Source organism: Puma concolor, chromosome B4, assembly GCF_028749965.1.
Source record: "Puma concolor isolate L17-30 chromosome B4, mPumCon1.1.hap2, whole genome shotgun sequence".
In the NCBI taxonomy this organism is placed as follows: Eukaryota; Metazoa; Chordata; class Mammalia; order Carnivora; family Felidae; genus Puma; species Puma concolor.
The window spans coordinates 683,274-702,884 of record NC_141673.1 but is presented as its reverse complement, the minus strand read 5'-3'; the positions used below and the strand labels follow the sequence as shown (position 1 = coordinate 702,884).

At 54.7% G+C, this 19,611-nt stretch overlaps 1 protein-coding gene across 1 annotated transcript in view; it reads right to left on the bottom strand.

Annotated features, from left to right (window-relative positions):
* The window catches only part of TTLL8 (tubulin tyrosine ligase like 8), a 59,142-nt gene extending 40,354 nt beyond the window's left edge, over positions 1–18,788 (bottom strand). Inside the window, exons 1-8 of the mRNA XM_086711866.1 lie at positions 18,723–18,788; positions 18,052–18,162; positions 10,168–10,259; positions 8,267–8,405; positions 7,524–7,597; positions 5,621–5,749; positions 4,414–4,528; positions 2,860–2,967 (exon numbers count right to left, since the gene is read on the bottom strand). Of these exons, the coding sequence (XP_086567992.1) occupies positions 2,860–2,967; positions 4,414–4,528; positions 5,621–5,749; positions 7,524–7,597; positions 8,267–8,405; positions 10,168–10,259; positions 18,052–18,118 (724 nt within the window). The 5' untranslated portion in view covers positions 18,119–18,162; positions 18,723–18,788. The remainder of the gene's footprint in view (positions 1–2,859; positions 2,968–4,413; positions 4,529–5,620; positions 5,750–7,523; positions 7,598–8,266; positions 8,406–10,167; positions 10,260–18,051; positions 18,163–18,722) is intronic.
* Between the last annotated feature and the right edge of the window lie 823 nt (positions 18,789–19,611).

Here is a 19,611-nt window from a genome sequence, read left to right as displayed (position 1 = left end):
CTCCTCTCTCTGCCCCTCCTCCCCTTGTTCTGTCTTTGTCTCTCTCAAAATAAATAAACTTAAAAAAAAAGATGTCAGTTCTTCCATACTCAATCTATAAATTCAATGCAATCCCCATCAAAATCCCACAAGGCATCTTATGGATATTGACAAGTTGATTCTAAAATTTACATGGAGAGGCAAAGGATACAGAATAGCCAACCCAATATTGAAGGAGAAGGATAAATTGGAGAATTGATACTATTCAACTTCAAGTCTTACCACAAGTCTATGTAATCGAGACAGTGTGGTACTGGTGAAATAACTGACAAATAGATCCCTGGACCCAAATAAAGAGCCCAGAAATAGACCCACAAAAATATAGTCAATTGATCCATGACAAAGGCGCAAAGGCTATACAACAGAAAAAAAGTGGTCTTTTCAACAAATCGTGCTGAAACAGGTGCAAAAAAAAAAAGCACACAAAAAAGAATTTAGATACAGCTTTTACACCCTTCATAGAAATTAACTCAAAATGGATCATACACCCAAGTGTGAAACACAAAAGTACAGAACTCCTAGAAGACAGCATGGGAAACCACCAAGATGAAGCTGGGTGCAGTGATAAGGTTTTAGACACATTCCCAAAGGCACAATCTATGAAAGAAATACTTGATAAGCAGGATTCAATACAGTCAGGAGGATGAGAAGATACGTCGAGGACTTGGAGAAAATATTTGCAAAAGACACATCTGGTAAAGGGCTGTTATCCGAAATACACACACACACACCACACACACAAAACCCCTCTTAAACCTCAACCAGAAACATTTTCAAATGGTAGGGAAGCTGAACAGATTTCTCACCAAAGACTATATTTACAGATGGCAAAGAAGTATATTAAAAGATACACAGGGCGCCTGGGTGGCTCAGTCGGTTGAGAGTCTGACTCTTGATTTCAGCTCAGGTCATGATCCCAGGGTCATGGGCTAGAGCCCCACATCAGGCTCCACACGGAGCATGGAGCCTGCTTAAGATTCTCTCTCTCCCTCTGCCCATCTCTCCTGCTTTCTCTCTCTAAGAAATAAAAAACTTAAAAAAAAAAAGGTTCTCTCTCTCTCTCCCTCCCTCTCCCCAATTCACACACTCTCTAAAAACATACAAATAAATAAGTAAACAAATGAATAGGTAAATAAATAAAAATAGTGTATTTTGAAAAGCAAAAAAAGATGCTCAAGGCCACGCGTCATTGGGGAACTTCAGGTGAGAACAGCAAGAGACACTGCACACCTGTCACCTGGGTCACACGTGGCCCAAATCCAGACCACGGACGCCACGAGCGCTGGGAGGACGCGAAGCACTCATTGCTGGTGGGGTGCAAAATGGTGCGGCCACTGTGGAGGACAGCTTGGTGGCGTCTTACCAAACTAAGCACACTCTTTTTTTTTTTTTTTAATTTTTTTTTAACGTTTATTTGTTTTTGAGACAGAGAGAGAGAGAGAGAGAGCATGAACGGGGGAGGGTCAGAGAGAGAGGGAGACACAGAATCCGAAGTAGCTCCAGGTTTCGAGCTGTCAGCACAGAGCCCGACGCGGGGCTTGAACCCACGGACCGCGAGATCATGACCTGAGCCGAAGTCGGACGCTTCACCGACTGAGCCACCCAGGTGCCCCAAAGCACACTCTTACCATCGTGTCCAGCGATCAGGCTCTGTGGTATTTAGCCAAACGAATTGAAAACTTACGGTTGCACAAAAACCTGCACCCAGATCATAACTGCCCAAACTTGGAAGCAGCCAACATGCCCTTCAGTAGGTGACAGAGAAAGTCAGCCACACGGTGGGCCATCCACACAATGGAGTGTGATGTGGCACTAAAAGGAAATGAGCTACCAAGCCATGACGGAGTTGGAGGGACCTTAGCTGCGCATCACTGAGTGAAAGAGGCCAGAAAAGGCCACGTCTGGGGGCGTCCGGGGGGCTCAGTCGTTAAGCGTCCAGCTCTGGATTTCAACTCAGGTCATGATCTCACGGTCTGAGCGTTCGAGCCCCACGGCGGGCTCTGTGCTGACAGCGTGGAGCCCGCTTGGGATTCTCTCTCCCTCTCCGTCTGCCCTCCCCCACTCTCCCTCTCCTCCTCCTCCTCCCCTGCTCATGTGGGAGCCCCCCCTCTCTCTGTCTCTCTCAAAATAAGTAAATAAACTTGAAAAGGAAAAGAAAAAAGGAAAAAAAAGGAAAAAAAACTAGAAGAAAAAAAACTAGAAGAAAAAAAAATTTTTAAAAATAAATAAAAAGGAAAAGCAAAGGAAGGCTACGTATGTATGCTTTCAGCCATATGACATCTGCAAAAGGCGGAATGACGGCGACAGCGAAAGGACCAGTGGTGGCCAGGGGCGGGGGCCAGGGGCCTGTCCCCAGGCGGGGACGGGTAGGCAGAGCACGAGGACATCAGGGCACCGGAAGCACTGTGGTACCGTGACGGCGGGCCCGCGCCCTCACACAGCTGTCCAAACCCACCCCGCGTACAGGACCGCAGCTCGCTACAAACGCCGTGAGAACGACGTGTCCACACGGGCGCATCCGTCACAGCAAAGGCACCAGCCGGTGGGGACGCTGACGGCGGAGGGGGCTCTGGGGGCCTATGGGAAATCCCTGCACCTTCTGCGCAAGTGCACTGCGAACCGAAAGCTGCTTTATCAAAATCAACAACAACAACTTCTTTGGGTTTCGTAGGCCTAACGCCACGGTGGCTCTGCACCACGCGGGAAAGCCACTCCCCGTCTCCCTCTTCTGCAGGGAGGGAGTACCCCGTCCTGGATGCACGGCCCGCTGCCCCTCCTGCACTGTTCTCCCCACACGGTGCAGCCTCGGGCCCCACACACCTTTCTTGCTGCCGGGGCCGCGGTCGCCGGCCTCCCCGCTGCTGCCGCACTTGTGGTGCCTGACCACCCACTTGAGGATGCTGGAGGCCACCGTCCGCCGGAAGTCGTCTGAAAGGACACCCAGGCCTCGCCCCCTCTCCGGCCGGGGACCAGGGACCTCGGCCAGCACCAGCTGTCCTCAGCCCAGGCGCCCCACAGGCCTCACCTCCCCCTCGCTGCCTTCGAGGGGGCCGTTCCCTCTGCCCCGGCCTCTCATGGGCCCTGTCAACAGGCCCAGAAGCAGAACCCGCGCACCCCCTCCCTGCCTCTCTCCTGCTCGCCCCAACCCCCCACCCGGGGCCACAGTGCATGGACACCCTCACCACCTCCCCCTGCTCCTGTGCCCTCAGCCCCGCACAGAGGACAGAAGACCCCCGCAGACACACCAGGACCCTGCCCACCCCAGGAGCCTCTCTGCACCTCCCTGGACATGCTGGCTCCCACAGCTCCTGGCGTGCATGGACGGAGGGGCTGGGCACAGAGGACAGCTCTGGGTCCCACAGACGCAGGCTGGGGGCTGGCCTGGCTCGGAGCGCTGGCTCGTGCCCGGAGAGGTGGCTGGCACCCCCGTGAGCCAGCCCATACTCACCTCCCACCCGCGCCCTCGGGGAGGTCCGCAAGAGACTCCCACACCTTCTCACCAAAACTTGCCCTTCCTCATTGCAGAGGAAGCTGCCCCCCACCCCAACCCCACCCGCCCACCCGGCAGCTGCTGCCACGTGGGAAACATCCGGAACCTGAGCTCCCTTCCCCAGCTTCCCCAGGACCTCAGAGCTTCTCTCCTGAGCCTCCTCTGTCCACCGGAACAAAGACCCTGAGCTCGCCTGCTGACCCGTAGCCCCTCTGCCCGTCACACTCAGGCACACTGCCCGCTGCGGCCCGGTCCCCTCCGAGCTCCTGTCCTCTGGGTCTGAGAGGCCCGTGCTCACCACCCTCTCCTCCCCTGCACCTCTCACCTCCAGCCCGCACAGACCCCACCTTGTCCTGCCTGTAGCCATCTGCTCCTGGGAGCGCCAGGGTGGGGTCAGATCACACGGCAGGGCAATGCCGTATCTCCATGGCCCCAGGCCCGTGCTCAGGAAACACAAGTTACCCCCAAAAGGGCAGTGCTCACCTGTCCTGACCTTCCCCTTCTCTCTCCTCCCTCGGCGGGTCAATCCAGGAGTCCTCCCTCTGTCCCCAGGCCAGAGCCTGTCACCCACAGGACCAGCCCCACGCCAGCCTCTCCCAGAAGCCCAGTCAGAACCAAGCTGCTGACGCTCGGCTCCACAGCCCCCGTCAGCCTCCTGCTCCCATCCTGCAGCTGCGGCCCATGGAAACGTCTGGACCGGCCCTCACCACGTGAGACGGAGCTGAGCCCCCGGGCCTTGGGACGGGACCGGTCCAGCCCTGCAGCTGCGGCCCAGCCCCCCCTCCCTTCCAAAGGCTTCTGCAGCCACCTCAGCGAGAAAGTGGGCCACAGAGGGGCCCTGGCCGCCTGACGCCCGGTGGTCTCGCCTCCAGCCACGGACTTACCCAGGAATTCTTGCTTCTCGTTCTCGGTGCAGAGGCCGTAGCAACGTGGGAAGAAGGAGTCAGGGTCGGCCTGGACGTACCACGGTAGGTTCCGCATGTTCACACACAGCCCGATCTCCAGAGACAGCGGCACGTCAGGCCCCCGCAGGCCGTGTGCTGGTCCACTCAGACCAGCCTGAACGCCCACCGGCCGGCAGCACCGGCTCCAAGGGGCTCTCGGGAGGCGGGGGTGCCCCCCCCACCGGCCTCCCAGTCCCTCCTGACCCCCGGTCAGCTGGTTGTGCCAGCCGACGTGCAGGCCAGGAGGAGACAGGGGTGGTAGGTCCTGTGCTCACCTCCCAGGTGCCTAGATGGTGCTGAGCCCAGGCCCCAGGAAGGAGGGAGTGGGCTCGCTCATGGGCACACTCACGGCTGCCCCACAAAAGTAACACTGGCTGTCACACAGGCTTGGCAGTTTTGCACCCCACGGTCCAGCTCATTGCCCCACTTGGAAAAAGCGCCGAGTGGCCGGGAAATGCAGCGCCCACTGGCTGCTGGGCACACTGGTGGCTACTCTGTCAGGGGGTCTTTGTGGGGTTTCTGGCCTGACTGTGCCACCTGCGGGCACGGCCCACACCCCAGAGGAGGTCACCAGGAGGCCTGGCGAGGGTGTGTAGGGGCCAGACCCCCACGGGCAGCACTGGTGGCAGTGTAAGCCTCACCCCTGAGCCTCCGGGTTATCCCTGTTGCCAGGAAGCCCCTCTACCCAGCCTCTCCCGAGAGGATACATGCAGGCCTGTCCACCCTGGGCGGACCTCAGGCCCCTGAAGTAGCAGGGAGGGGGCCGTGGGACTGAAAGGGGGTGACAGGAGGGGCCGGAAGCCCCAGGGCAGGGGCGGTGGCCTGGCTCTCCCTCAGACCCAGAGCCCCTCAGGGGTGCAAAGCCCAGGTCGGGCTGTGCCGGTAACCCCCACCGCCCTGCCTGGGGTTTGGCCTGCGTGCCCAGAGGACAGTCACAGGCCAAAGGGCACTTGGGGCCCTGGGAACAGCAGTGGGGCAGGTGCTGAGGGACTCTGGACACCGATACTGCATGGTGTGGCCTCTGACCAGGCAGCGGTCCCAGGGAGGAGCCCGGAGGTGACAAGTCCACATGTCGTCCCCCCAGCCTCAGGGCCCTGGTGCTTGGGGCTCCTGTCCCGCCAGCCTCCCCGCCAGCCCTCCCACTCACCTTGGTGGTGAAGGAAGCCGTCTTCCCATAGTGATTCAGCATCTGGTCACAGTTCAAGCTGTGATAGTCAACGACATCCCTTTTGATGGTCCAGAGCAAGTACGGCATTTCGTTTTTGACCAACCTGGACTGGCAAGAAAAAAACCCTCATCGAAACCCAACATCCAAGGTTCATATCTTTGGGTGTTGGGGTGTCAGTAAGAGTGAAGGAAATCAGACTTTAAATGACACTTAAAGTGTGTATTCTGTGATTCTCGTCTGGAAAGCTAGAGACACCTGTACCCTGACGGCCTACTCTGTGCTGTGCTGGGAGCAACCAGCACACAGGGGCCCTGCTCTCAAGAAACAAGTGCGGGGCTCCGGCTGGCAGCTGCAGGGCCACCAAAAGTGTGTGGCTGAGTGAGGTCTGAGCTGCCTGCCTGTGGATGCCCACGTGAGGTTTGGGGACATGCCACAGGTGGGCATGGGGTGAACTCTCTGCTTCGTGGCCTGAGTGGCCATGGGAGACGGCCTCCCCCCCTCCTCCTCACTCCTGCCGATCAAGAGGCAGGGCCACTGAGCTAGACCCAGGGTGGCCTTGGCGGCTATGCTTTTGTTCACAAGTAGAAGCACCTGTTTGGTCAAAATATCTTACCAACGAGATACAAGGAAAGGAAAACATTGTCCAAAATTCTGACACCCTCAAGACCCTTCAGGGTCATTCCGAGCAGACCAGCATTTGAGGGCACACCTAATGTTCTGCAACGCAGCCTGGCCTACCTGGACCCCATGTGAGGGCAGGACCGGGCTCCCCCCACCCCAATGCCAACACGAGCGCCCGGAGGGAGCAGGGAGCTGGCCAGCAGCATCAGTTCCTAAAACCCATCCCAGTGCTGGACGCATGGCCTTCCCTCCTACTCCAGAGTGATGGCTAGCTTTTGTTGCCACTTTCTGGAGCAAGTCCCATTTGTTCAAATGTGGGACGGACTGTCTTAGCAGGGCCTGGACCTTCAGCCCCCTGACTCCACACGGCGCCTCCTCAGGGTTCCCCGAGTCAACTCTGGAGCTCAGTGTCTGCATCCGGGGCTGGGCCCACTTCCCCGTGTGTCTGTTCACTGCTCCTCTGTGAGCACTGCACACGTTCTGGACCTTAGATCGCCCCAGGTCCGTGGAGTGCCCCGCTCTGGCTGGCCTCCCGGCTGCCCTCAGGGGTCTTCCGGGGACCCAGAAGACCTGTCCTCCTTCCAACCGTCAGAGGTATCAGCTGTCTTCCTTGTGGAGCTGTTGGGCAGGGTTTTACATTTCTCCCCTCCCCCACATCAGGCAACTTGCAACATTCCCCCTCGCCCCACCCCCACCCCGGCAGGTGCACGGTGTCCCAGTGCTGTCTCCAGGAGCCGCTGCTTCTTCAGCGCTGACCTTGCTCGTTGACCTGGGTGAGGCCCCACAAGCCTGGCCCTGCTCTGGACCTGACTCTGCCTCCCGCCTGCGCACCCCTGTCCCCACCATCGCGGCCTCACCAAGTGGCCTGTGTGCCCTCCTGCCTGCTCTGGTCCTTTCCCACGGCTTCCACAGAGTTGTAGCCACAGCCTGTCTCCTTGCACGCATGCGCACACATGGACACATGCAAGCACGTGCACAGGGCACACACAAGCACATGAACAAGGGCATGTACAGACGAACACGAGCACGCACACAGGCACACACAGACACACGGGAGAGCAGGAGCATACGGACACACAGGAGAACGCGCACATGCCCCCTCCCCCCTCCCTCCCCCCCCCCCCCCCCCCGCAATGAGCCCGTGCACGGATGCACACCAGCAAGCGCACGCATATGTGTCCTGCAGCCTGGCCTGCCTGGCCTTGTCGCCTGTCCCCAGGACACCGGGAAGGTGATAGTGTGAGGAGGCGGGGGGACCTACCATCACATCGTGGATGTCATCTGTCTTCTCCGGAGCCGCTTCTTGGTTTTCTCTGCCTTCCGCACGTTTCTGTTCTGCAAACACGACACCCGGAGAGTCGTCAGCACGGCAGGGCCCTGTGGCCACAGCGCACTCGCGACTCCTCAGCAACCTTCCGGGGCTCGGGCCACTTCCGCCCGTCTGAGCTGAGCGTCAGCCGCACGAACCCTCCACCGGGGACTCAGCGCCAGGGTCGCGGACCGGCGTGGGGCGGGGCGGCCTTCGGGCGTGCGTCGTGCGTCGTGCGTGCGTGGCGGAGAGGGGCGCAGGCAGCGGGCAGGGGGCTGGGCTTTGATGTGCGGAGCGAGCCTGCGCAGACCCCAGGGACTGAGGGTGCACCTGCAGTCTGCGGAGCGGAGACGGAGGCGGGGCCTCGGGCGGGGCGAGCCGGGGAGAGGCCAGAGGAGGGCCGGGCAGGGGGGGGGGCGGGGGCTGCTGAAGGAGCCTGGCAACTGGGCAGACCCGGGAGGACGACGCCTGGCATGGGCAGTGGGACACTGAGAAGCAAGCAGACCAGGGCGTGAGAGCACACGCACAGTGCGTGGTCAGGCAGGCCAGGAGGGTGACCGGGACACTTGGGGTGGAGGCCCAGGTCACAGGCCCTGCGGCCAGAACAGCATCTCCGGGGCAGTGTGACTCATCTGGTCCTCTGACAGACACACGCGTGCCTTACTCCGAGAAACATGACGCCTTCCATACTCTACCTGTCACCCCCACATTGTCATCGTCCACATTCAGGAGGACCTTGGGCAGAAAGTGGAACTTCTTCTCCACCCAGCCCTTTCTTCGGAGGGCGGCCCGTATCACTGGGTAGTGCCCGTAGATGGAGAAAATCTTCTTTTCCTCAAATTGCAAGAGCATGTTTTAAATGAAAGAATTGAAAGACAAGGCAGCTAATTCTCTGAGGGGAGCCTTCAGAGCAGGAGGGACAGACAGACTGCATCAGCAGGTGGGATGACACTCACGTCCTGCTCCAAGGAAACACCCAGAAACACCCAGAACGCACTCACACGGGCATGGGGCTGGGTCCTCCTCTGTGGTGTGTGTCCACTTCGTGGGCCTTGCACACATGGGCCTCACACGCACAAAGGCTCAGAGGTCCAGCACAAGCAGGACCAGGGGTGTAGCCTCAGCTCAGGGCAGGTCTGGGTCTGGAAGGTGGGCCTGGGGCGGCAGAACCTGGAGGGGGTGCGACCTACACTCTCTCTTCTTGACGAAGGCAACAGTCCCTCATGCTTGGGGGTGAGAGGATGGGTGCCCGAGGTTTAAGGAGGGATGAGGGGGAGGAGTCGTTCATCCACCCAGGAAGGGCCTGAGGGACAGGAGTGCCAGCACCAGGAAGGCTGGGGACTCCTCCAGTCACTGTGGGAATGAACGCAGATGCCTGAGCACATAACCATCTCAGCCCTGACGACTCTGAATGGAGAACCCGCACCGGCCTTCACGTGAACGCACACGATGCCGGGCATACAGCGAGTCGGAACCCACGTCAACGGAATAGCACTACGCAGATGACATTCTCACCCACAGTGCACCCGTGCTAGAAATCAGCAACAAAATACATAGAAAAACCTCACAAGGATGGACATTAACTATGCTTTTAAGTAACCCACAATCAAGGGAAAGGAATCTATGAATTATAGAATACTTTGAACTACATCTCAACAAGAGTACTATGAAAACTTGAGAAATCAGGGGCGCCTGATTGACTGAGCGTCTGACTTGGGCTCAGGTCATGATCTTGAGGTTCGTGAGCTCCAGCGCCACATCGGGCTCCCTGCTGTCAGCATGGAGCCTGGAGCCTGTTTCTAAGATCCTCTGTCTCCCTCTCTCTCTCTCACGCGGTCTCAAAAATAAATATTAAAAAAAAAAAAAAAAAAAAAAAAGCTTGTGAAATCAGCTAACGCAATACTTAAAGGGATATTTGTAGCCCAAATGTTCACGTTTTTAGGTTTCGGTAGAAAACCTGAAAATTAATGAGCTGGCATGGTTCCATTGGCATGAAACCCCAGAGAGCACGCCAGGCGGCCACCAGGACCAGGCCGGTGGCGGCAGGCGCCCCGTCACAGTGCAGTGGCTGCGGTCTGGCTGCGCACACTCGGTGCACCCAGCCGGTCACACGTGGGCTGTGCGTTCACGCTTTGGAACCACATTTTGTGTGTGATGTGCTGAGATCCTCGGAGCTCCTATGCGCCCAGCCTTCTGAGCTGGGCAGGGTAAAGCCAGAGAACGCAGGCTTTTCCCCAGCGAGGGCAGCCCTCTGCCCCCACAAAAGATCACCAGCGGTTGCCTCAATCCCAGCCACCTGGGGGCTGGCACTGGGGAGCCAGGGCAGAACCAAGGCTGGTGGAGGCGACGGCAGCAGGGGAGCCGAGGGCCTCAAAGGCGACCCAGTCCCTCTCCAAATTCCTAAGTAAATCTCCGTGTTTAAGAAGTACCCCCACCTTGGGGTGCCCGGCTGGCTCGGTCTGAAGAGCATGGGACTCTTGATCTCAGGGTGCTGAGTTCGAGCCCCTCTCCGGGTGTGGAGCTTGCTTACATCAATGAAACTTTAAAAAAAGGTGCTCCCCACCCCCATCCCCCCCAGCCCCAAAGCGCATTTTACCTTGATGGCCTTTTCTGTTAATTGTCTTGCTATTTTGTATCTGTCTGATTTGGGGGAAGATGTCAAGTCTTGGGAAATTCCTCGTTTTAATTCTGCAGAAGAGAAACAGGCATCAAGGCAAAGGTAAAAGCACACACGTGACACTTGGGAAGGAGCCCTAATCATAGAAGCCCCACCCCCACCCCCGTGGCCCTCCTCCCGGCCCGCCTCCCCCCACCCCCTCCCCACCCCGGCCCCCACACCCTCCTCCTGCAACTCCTCAGCCCCTCCCCAGGCTGCATTCTGGGCAGCTCTGGCTGGGGCACCCTCTCTCCTTCTGGAGACCATGGCCCCAACTCACCCTAACCCCACCCCCACCCCCCACCTGTCCAGGTGAGCCCTTCCTTCCACCAGCCCCTCCCTGCTCCTGTCCCTGACTCTGGCCACCAGACTCCCATCAGCACACACCCAGTTTTAGTGCAAACGCCTTAAAAATTCAAATGAAAACCTTCCTCTCTGCAGGCCACCGTCCTGCACACTCCTGCCTTCAGCCTCCCTCCACACCCTCACCTGCTGGGCTCCACTATGGACACACACACAAGCTGGTCCCATGGTCACTCCCCTGGGCCCCCCTTCCCCTCCTCACTGTGGCCCCTCCTCTCTCTCCACACCCTAACCTTGGAGGTGCCCAGGCCTGGGCCTCAGACTCCATGCTGTGCTGTCCCTACCCACTCCCTGGGCCATCTCATCCTGTCTGGTGGCTTTAAATTCCAGTGTCCCCAGGCCCCTGGAATGTGTGCCTTCCATGCAGACCACCCGGCCTCCTGACCCCTCCTGGACGCCTGGTGCCTGGATATCCCAGGAGCATCGGAGGCGGGGCTAGCCAGCAGCAGACATCCACCCACCCCCCCCACCCCCCATCCTTCACCCTGTGGAGCCACGCGGCCCATCAATACAGACAAAAGCAGCAGAGCCATTCAGTGGAGATGCTGCTCTAACTACACGTCCACGTGGAGAAAGCAAATCCCAACCCCACCTGACAACACACACAATTAATTTGAAGTCGATCACGGGCCTCAGTGTGAATGCTGGGCACAAAGCGTCTGGCAGAAAGCACCGCCCTGGGTCAGGCAAAAATCCCTGAGAGGTACACAGAAAGCACTAACTGTAAAAGTTGAAATTGGTGAAGTGAAAACGTTCGGCTGTGTTAAGGAAATGGAAAGATAGAAAGCACGGATCGGGGGAAAAATATTCACAATGTGTCTATCAGACGAAGCCCAACACAAAAGGTGACGAGTGGTTCCATCTACGTGAGGTTCCGGAGCAAGATTAACCCATGGAGACAAAAGCCAGAACAGGGGAGGGAGTGGGGGGGAGGGGGAGGGCACGAGGAAACTGCCCGTGTCACCAACAGTCCAACAGCATCGCCTTGGAACGCGCGACGCCAGGCTCAGCAGAACAACAGACAAGAAACGGAAGCCACAGAAGCCACGGAAGCCACGGAAGCCACGGGCACACGTCGTGCAGGCACAGCCGCCAGGAACTGACAGAAACTCAAGCCAGGGGCAGTGAGGACTAAGATCTTCAGGACAGCGCCTCGTGAACACACGCGGGGCCCCCGCTCAACGGCAGCCACGCACGCGACCTCCAGGACGCAGGGAGCATGGGTTAAAATAGACAGTAGAGAGGCTCTGGTTTGTCCTCTGGCCACAGAGCAATGAACTGAGGAGTCAGCGACAGAACAGAATGTCCCAGAAAACTCCTGCGCGTTTAATACACAGATCCTAATACACACGTGTCAGGGAGGCAGAGGGGAAAGGGCTGCATAGTTGTTGCCCAAATGATAATCAAAACACCAAGTATCAAACCTCATGGGCTGAAGTTAAGTCATATTTACAGACATTTTTAGCTGCAGATGCATATATTCAAAAATAATAAAAGCTAAAAGGAATGAGTTAAAAGCATCCATCTGAAGACCTTAGAAAGAATGCTAAATTTAAGCCCAAAGATATTACAAGAAAATGAATAGAAAGGAGACGTTAATAAATTATTTTTTTTAATCCAATAAAGAGGATGGGGGCGACTGGGTGGCTCAGCTGGTTAAGCATCCGACTTGGGCTCAGGTCGTGATCTCGTGGTTCATAAGTTCGAGCCCCACATCAGGCTCTGTGCTGACAGCTCGGAGCCTGGAGCCCGCTTCGGATTCTGTGTCTCCCTCTCTCTCTGCCCCTCCCCTGTTCACACTCTGTCTCTCTCTCTCTCTCTCTCTCTCTCTCTCTCTCTCAAAAATAAAATAAGGATTAAAAAAATTTTTTTAATCCAATAAAGAGGCTTAATCAAGCCAAAGGTTTAAAACTAACAAAATTGGGGCGCCTGGGTGGCGCAGTCGGTTAAGCGTCCGGCTTCAGCCAGGTCACGATCTCGCGGTCCGTGAGTTCGAGCCCCGCGTCAGGCTCTGGGCTGATGGCTCGGAGCCTGGAGCCTGTTTCCGATTCTGTGTCTCCCTCTCTCTCTGCCCCTCCCCCGTTCATGCTCTGTCTCTCTCTGTCCCAAAAATAAATAAAAACGTTGCAAAAAAAATTAAAAAAAAAAAAAACCCTAACAAAATTAATAAACAATTGGTGAGATCAACTAATAAAAAAGAGAAAAGGCATAAAAATGTAATTAAAAACCTTCCCATAAGTAAAACTCCAGGGCTAATGGCTTCATGGGTGAATGCTACCCAACACTTAATCTTGTACAACTCGTTTGGAGAGGAGAAAAAGTGTGGCCATGCCTTACTTGTTTTGCGAGGCCAGCGTGTTACAGGCCAGTGTGACTGAAACCACGGATGACAGAATCATACACAAACGAGGAGCAAACTGCACCCAGCGGTGCAGAGAACAGTCACTACGTCACGGCCACGGCCATGCAGTCTCAAGGCTGCATGAGAAAAGCAAACCCTGATTCACCAAGTGAAGAGGGGAAGAAAAATCGTAAATCCCATCCCAACAGACACGGAAAGGTCTTCACAGGCCCTGATTTCCCTTCAGGCTGCAAGCTCTCGGTGGACTAAGACACCCACAACCGGCCTGGCAGTGACCCTCGTGGCACCGGCCTTTGGTTTCTAAGCGCGCCCGGCCCTGAACCCGAGGGCCCGAGCCCCAGGAGAGCTGGGATTCCCGGTCGGGGACACCGGATGCCCCAGGCGATACAGGGCATCTTGACACACTTACAGCCTGGATGGAGGGACAGCAAAGAGATGGGAACACAGAGGCAGGGGGCTGAGCGTGGACCGCCGGAGCGTCACAAAACGTGATGGTGACTGGCCAGACATGGTGCAGACGTCCGGAAAGATTCTCAGAGGTGAGAAAGCCACAACAGAACCCTCACCTGAGGCCGTCGGTGAGGCCTGGCATTCCAGCCGCTTCCCTGGGAACCCATAACTGCCGGGCACAAACAGGCACCGAAGCAGACCTTCTGGAAGGACATGGATTTCGCGGAGGCCAAGGAGGCCTGCCCGGGAGGGAAGCACTTCTCACAGACCGCAGCTCATCACCTCCTCGGTGCGGAGAAACGGCCATTCACGCGAGGGCCACCAAGGGCAGCTGGAGCCGGGGGGACAGTGAGCGGGTGCCAGAGCTGGGGCCGGGGCCGCCACGGCCTGCAGCATCGTCATGGCGCCCCTTCTATCCCCTGCCCAGGCCTCCTTCCCTCAGGACTTTGCAGGCACTGATCCAGGAGACCTCAGCCCCGTCCCACCTCAGAGGGATCCGCTAGGGAACCCCCCACCCCCACCCCCACCCCACACAGGGGATGCGGACAGTCACCAGGTGCCATAGCACCACCCCTCCTGTGGCCTCGGGGAAGGCTGCTCTACGAGGGAGGGGTGCGGACGGCACTGCTCCAGTGACTGGTGGGGGCACTGCTGACGGGGCAGCCAGACACGGTGGGCAAATCAGGGGCACAGCGCCACCCCCAAAGGAGCCTTGACAAAATACTCAACCCAAATCTCATCAAGCCTCTGGAGCTCATCTCCAGATCACAAGGGTCATGCCGGCGACAGAGGAGGAGAGGAGACCGCCATGCGGCAACAGCCGGACAAGTCCCAAAGGTAGGACTGTCTACACAACAAGAGGCTATTCTCATCAGTAAGTCTAGCTCTTGAAAGCACAAGGCAAGAGAAGGGTAAAAGATAGTTGAGAGACAGGACTGCCTAATGCAGTGGGTGGCCCTTGACCAGATCCTGATTTGAACAAACCAGCTCTGGGACTTGCTGGGGAAATACAAATATATTCTGGGCATTGGATTTTATTAAGGAATTATTGTCCATCTTATCAAATGGGAAAAAAGAGTTTAGTTATGTAAAAAATGTCATTTCTAGAGACACTTAGTAAATATTTAGATACATACTAATGTTTACTTATCAATAATAAGAAAACTTAATAAAATCATTATTAAAAACAAAAGAGAGATGGTCTCTAATATCAAGAGGATCAATTTGTCAGGAAGAAGTAAAAGTTCCAAATGGGCATAAACTTCCCTGTATATAAAAGTATAAGTAGGCAAAGCTAAAAAAAAAAGACATAGAAAATCCACAATCATATTGATATTGGACCTACTTCTCAGTAAATGAAAGATTAAACAAAGACTCAGTAGACTGTAGCAGGTTTGAACACCATGATTAACCAGCTGCACTTAAATGATGTACATAGACACCATGTTCCACAACTTGAGACACACATTTTCTTCACTTAACGTGTCTTCCAATATAGCTTGCATCCTAGACCATAGAGTCTCAATAAATTTCAAAGGATTGAAATGATATAGATTAAGTTCTCTGAAAACTCTTAAATCAAACTAGAAATTCATAACAAAACGTAACCAGAATATTCTCAAATGTTCAAGTTAAGTGGTACACTTTAAAAATTAAACATAGACCAAAGGAGAAATGAAGTGAAAACTCAAAAATGACTTGAGTTGAATGATAATAAAAATATGACATTTCAAAGCACTATAATGCAGCTAAAATAGGGATTAGAGAGAAATTTATAAATTTAAACTCATATATTAGAAAACAAATTGAAAACTGTCTAATCTACCATCCCAAGAGGCTAGCAAGAGAACAATTAAACAAAAAGAACGAAGACAGAAATAATGAAGATAAGAGCAGAATTCAATTAAACAAAAAACCAAAGTGCCCTAGAGAAAATTATTAATAAACCAAAAGTTGGATCTTTGAAACAATTTTTAAATTGACAAATATCTAAATAGCTCAAGAAAAAAGAAAACACAAATTATCAATATCAAGAATTAAAAAGGGGACATCATTACTTATTGTACAGATATTAAAATGATAATAAGATATTATAAACATCCCCATGCCAATAATTTGACAGTTCATATGAAATAAACATTTTCCTCGAAAAATACAGCTTTATCAAAACTGACATAAAATGGGAAATCCAGGTAAGCTTATTTCTGGTAAAGAAATTAATTCCATAATTAAAAAGTTTCCTACAATGAGAACTCCAGGTCTATATGGCATCACAGATCAATCTTTCCAAATATTTGGAGGTGAAATACCTTATATAAGCCATTTCATTGACTAGGGAAATAAGAAACCCTTTCAACTCTTTTTAGGTGGTCATAAATTTAACACCAAAACCTAACAAGGACATTACAAGAAAAGAATGGTACACCCAATATCATTAATAAAAATAGGCGTGTAAGTCTTAAAAATTTGTACATCAAATCCAGTGACATATAAAATACATGACCACGTGAAGTTTATTCCAGGAATACAAAGTTGGTTTATATTTGAAAATTCATCAACATAATCCACCACATTAACAGACTAAAAGAAAAAAAAACATATCATCATCTAAGATGAAGAAATCATGTGATAAAATGTAATAACTATTCATTTTATCACATGTAATAATTCTTCATTTAAAAATTCTCAGTAAGCCAGGAATAAAAGGGAAATTCCTTTAAAGCTTGTAGCAACATCATACTTTGTGGTGAAATACTGAGCACTTTTCCCCTCGGTGTGGGAACAAAAAAAAGACGTCCAGTATATTACTTCTATTCAACATCATACTGAAAGTACTAGCCAATGCAATAATGCAAGAAAAGGAAATAAAAGGTATAAAGACTGAAAAGATTTGTAGATGATGATTGTATACCTAAGAAATCTAAATGAATCTACTACCTATTAGAATTAGTAAGCAAAGTCACCAAATGCCAAGTCAGTATATCAGAGTTAATTGTGTTTCTATATACTGGGAACAATTAGAAAATGAAACTCAATAATGTGATCTCTAAAAAAAACATCAAGTATCTAGGAGTAAATTTAACACAAGAGGTCTTCCATTCCTGTACCCTAACGACTACAAAATACTATTGATAAGAATTAAAAACTAAATGTTCTTGGGTTGGAAGACTCAATATTGATAAAATGTTAATTTTCACCCAGATTGATCCATAGATTCATTGTAACCAAAATTAAATCCTAGCAGGATTGTGTGTGTGTGTGTGTGTGTGTGTGTGTGTGTGTGTGTGTGTGTGTAGGGGGTGGGGGTTAAATTAACAATTTAATTCTAAAACTTACATGGTGATGCCAAGTCTAAGAAAACCTTAACAAGTCTTGAATGATGAAGTCATACTATGAAATATTATGACTTATTATGAAGCTACTGGAATTAAAACAGGGTAGTATGGACTCAGGATAGGCAGAGAGATCAATGAAACAGAATGGAAAACAAAAAGTAGGACTATGTCTGATTTTCCACAAAGATGACATTGTTTACAGGGCACAAACTGGGTCAATTAGATAGTCATATGGGGGAAGAGTGAACATTTGCCCTCTGACCCTTACCTCACTCCATACAATATAGTGAATCCCTATGAATTGTGGCGGTAGAGGTGAAATGTAACATTATAAAGTTTCTAAAGGAAAACATGGGATGCTATTTTCTGGACAATGGAGTGAGTACAGATTTCCTAGTAAGATTCAAAAACCACTAACTATAGAAGAAAAGATCGACAGTTACACTTCCTTACAATTAAGAGGTTCTGATTCTCAAAAGTAATCAAGTGGCTGAAAACACCAGCCACGGGCTACCAGAAAGTATTTATGTCTATCTGAGAAAGAACTGGTATCCTGAATAGACGAGGCATTCCTACAACTCAATAAGACCCACAACCCAATCTAATAACGGCCAAAAAACTGGAAAAGGCACTCCACAAAAGAGCCCCAGATGGCGAGCAAGCACATGAAAAGAGCTTGACATCTCTTTGGGAGATGTAAAATTGAGCTTGACCCTCTTTGGGAGGGTAAAATTGAAACCACGGTGAGGTGCCATTACACACCCACCCGATGTCCAAAATGAACAGGACAATACCTATTACTGGCCTGGATGTGGAGCCACTTGGCCTCTTCTCCCCCGGGGGTTAACATAAAGCTACACACGGGCCTGGACGCAGGGGTTCCACCCCGAGACATTTACCAACAGGAACGAGCACACGCACAGGGATTCACTCGGGCCCAGGAAAGGGCTCGCCACTACGCAGTCCTCCAGGACAGCGCCTCAACGTGAGCGTTGGACTTTGCACCAGTTTCCCAAGAGGAGCCCTGAGGTCGGCCAGTTTGGAGGGCAGCAAGGTGGAGGGCAGGGGGCTGGAAGATGAGGGGGGGTCCGGAGCAGGGGTGGAGGGGGCAGGGAGGCGGAGGAGGGGTCCGGGGAAGGTGGGTCCCCAGCACACTCTCTGCGGCCGGTCTCCCCGACCGCCCTCGCGGAGCTTCATGCCCCTGGACGCCCTTAGTCCACACAGCGCCCTGCGCTTTGCGCCTGAGCCCTTTGCCCCCACCCCGTTCGCGTCTTAAACCGCGGGCGGCCAGAAGGGGGCGAGCACGACACTGACTATTTTCTTCTCTCAGGTCTCCTTCCAGGGAGGCGGATGAGAGCCTCCTCCTTTCGCCGGGCTCCATTCCGGTCTCCGGCAGCTCGCCCCTCCTCGCGTCCGCTCGCGCCCCTGCAAGGAGAGGGGGCGTCAGGGAGGGCATCCCCGCGGGGCGGGGCGGGCCTGGGCCTGGGCTCGGAAGCCAGGTTGAGGGGAAGGAAGGTGTAGCGTCGGGCCGGTCTGGGGGGGAGAGGGGGACGGGGTAAGTCTAGATTTGTAAGGGCAGGTCGGGGTCCCCGGGGGGGGGGGGGGGGGCAAGTCTAGACTTCCGGGGTGGGTCTGGGCTCCCGAGGACTGAAGGGGTGGGCAAGGCTGGAGCTCCAAGGGGAGCGGGAGGGCGGGCCGAGGGGTTGGGAATCAGGTCTGGGCTCCCGAGGGCAGCGTGGACAGGTGGAGGGGTGGTGGGTATGTCTGGGGTGGGGTGGAAGGTCTGGCGTTCCACGGCAGAGTCGTTCTGGGGTTCCGACGGGGGTGTCTAGAATCCTGGGGGCGGGGGGGGGGTGGTCTGGAGTCCCGGGACGGGGGAGGGCGGGTCAGGGATTGCAAGGGCAAGTGGGGAGGGGCACAGGGTCCTGTCTGGCATCCGCGGGGGCACAGGTCGGGATTCCGCGCGGAGGGGGCCGCGTGCTCACCCGGGACCGACCCGGTGGCGCAAGCCGCGCCCCCGCGCCCCGCCGCGCCGCCCGGCGTCCTGCGGTTGCCCGGGGCAACGGGCCGGGGCGGTGCGGCGCATTGTGCAACCCCGGCGCTTAGGGTGCTCGGCCCGCGGGGCCCTGGGGGCGCGGCGCGGCGGCCGGCGCGGGGCGTGGGGCTGCGCGGGCGCGCGGGCGGCAGGGGGCGCCGGGAGCAGCTGCGGCGGGGTTGGCGCGGACGGCGGCGCGCGGGGGGCGCTGATCCCCGCGGGCCGCGGTCAGTGGCGCGCGCGCTGGGAGGCGAGGCGCAGGAGCGGGGGCCGGGGCGCCGGGCCATGGTGTCCACGGGGAGGGGTGGCCGCGCCGCCCCCGCTCGGGGTCACGCGGCCCCGCCCGGCGCGGGTTGTCCGGGTCACACAGATCCGCCCTGGCAATCAGAGGCCCCCCAAGTCATAAAGACTCGAAAGAGTCACAACCGGCCCTGGACCCCACCCCAGGTCTCCCTCGGACCCTCACTCCCGTTGGCCCTAGAGGCCCGCGCTTGGGGAGCAGAGGTGGAGATCATAGTCCCCAGGGTGGACACGCAGGGCTGGGGGGCTGCACACTGGCTGTCCCTTCCTGGGCTGTGGGGAATCGGGGTGGTCAGGACGGCTTCTCCATCCCGCAGAAGAACCTGAGGTGGCCTTGGTGTCCCCAGGTTCACTCGTGGAGGCCTGTGCCGTCACCCCCCACGTGTTCCAAGTGCGCCCAGTATCCCACGCCACCCAATCCCTCCACAGCCTTCCGTGTCCTCCTTCCTCCCGCCTCTATGGAGGGAGGGGGGAGTAGGAAAGACCCACCCACCCAATCAATGGTCTTTGCTGGCAGGAAATTTCTGAAACATCATCTT